This window comes from Octopus bimaculoides, chromosome 3, assembly GCF_001194135.2.
Source record: "Octopus bimaculoides isolate UCB-OBI-ISO-001 chromosome 3, ASM119413v2, whole genome shotgun sequence".
NCBI lineage: Eukaryota > Metazoa > Mollusca > Cephalopoda > Octopoda > Octopodidae > Octopus > Octopus bimaculoides.
Window position 1 is genome coordinate 46,050,918 of NC_068983.1, and position 1,861 is coordinate 46,052,778.

Here is a 1,861-nt window from a genome sequence, read left to right on the forward strand (position 1 = left end):
AAAGATAAAAAAATAACAGAAAAAGATAAGATGGCGGGGAAAGATAGGGAAAGAAACTTCTTTTCAATTATACTGTATCGATGTGGTCAACGTATTTAGATTCAATTACAATTCAAGAAGATTTCTTGATTCAGCCACACGTGGTCAATGGCTTTGGGATATAAACACACAAACACCGGTTATCAAGTGGTGGTGTGGAACAAACACAGACACGAAGACACACACACACATACGTTTATATATATATATATATATATATATATATATAGTGCCACGAGTTGGGAGTGAACCTGGAACCATGTGGTCGGAAAGCAAGCTTCTTATCACAAAAATTATAACAACAAAAGGGGGACTCTACCGCGTACACAATGGGTTAGACTACTCGCCACTTGTCAGTACTTAATTCGCTGAATTTTTATTTTAAATTAATGTTTTATGACTTATTCTTCTTTTCTTATTTTCAGATTCTCGTTCCAGTTCACAATTTAGTGACTTGAAGCCGTTTGAAAATATTAAGAATAAAAAATATATAACTTATGATTCAATAAAATGTATTATTTTATTTATAAAAGAAAACATGTTAATACATTTCTCAACAAATAAACTGACGTTACAGCATTCCTGCTAAATTAATGAAATTTTCGTTCTTTCGTTTTTTATTTCCTTCGTTCTAAATGTGAGTGCTAAGAAGCCAACCGTTAAACAGTTTATTTTCCTTATTCTACAGGTAAATTTCATCTTACATGTAGGAAGAACATTAAATAAGCGTACAACTCTGATGTGGATAATCTAGGACCTAGGTTTCGAACGTTCCAAATTACGTTAATGTAAATTTGATTAGTTCACATCGGCTAGATACACCGAGACAAAATTTCAAATGTCGCTACATCAATGCCAGTATATACTCGTCTGAACGCCTAGCCATTAACATACCGAAAACATATATATATATAAATTAAATCTAGAGAATCTACTAGAAGAAATGCAAGCGCTAGTTTATAAAAACATGTGACATATTAATAAAAATCTGTAAATGTACAACCATCCAGATCTCTGAGTACCTTATTTTTTCTAATATATAATACCTGTACGTCACCTCCAAACCTTCTAATATGTATATATATATATATATGATTGGCTTCTCTCAGTTTCCCTCTACGAAATCCACTCACAAGCTTTGATCGGCCCGAGGCTAATTGTAGAAGACACTTGCCCAAATTGTCACGCAGTCGGAGTGAACCCAGGTATGTGTGGTTAGCAAGTTAAGTTCTTACCACACAGTCACACACATATACGCACACATATATGAACGAATGAATGTATGTATGCATGCATAAGTGTTTGTATGTATGTATGTATGTATGTGCGGAAGGTCGGTGTGGCCAGGAAGCTCGCTTTGCAATTACAAGGATTGGGGTTCAGTCCCACTGCGTGGCGTCTTGGCAAAATGTCTATTATAGCTCGGGCCGACCAAGCTTTGTAAATGTATTTGGTAAACGAAAACTACGTGGAAACGAGTACGTTCTGTCTTATCTTCGAAACGTCTAGATAGAATAGAGACAGCTGATGAAGGGATATTCCAAGTGGCTTTCCGTTTTCCTATGTGTTCGTTCCGTTGTCTGTAGTTTATTGTTCTAACGTCCTGTACCCTGATATGCATATATATACACATGTAGATGTAAGTATGTACATATATGTGTGTATACATGTATATATATTCTTTGTATTATTACATTATTGAACGCACACGTCCTTTTTTGCAAGTAAGTCTACTATTATTCTGACGTGACTCTATCTTTCTATCTATCTATCTATTTATCTGTCTATCTATCTATCTATCTATCTATCTATCTATCTATCT

At 34.6% G+C, this 1,861-nt stretch overlaps 1 protein-coding gene across 1 annotated transcript in view; it reads left to right on the forward strand.

The window, feature by feature from the left end:
- The window catches only part of LOC106872296 (zonadhesin), a 79,108-nt gene extending 78,064 nt beyond the window's left edge, over positions 1 to 1,044 (forward strand). The window contains exon 42 of the mRNA XM_014919235.2: positions 728 to 1,044. Coding sequence (XP_014774721.2) covers positions 728 to 731 — 4 coding nt within the window. The 3' untranslated portion in view covers positions 732 to 1,044. The remainder of the gene's footprint in view (positions 1 to 727) is intronic.
- Positions 1,045 to 1,861: the final 817 nt, after the last annotated feature.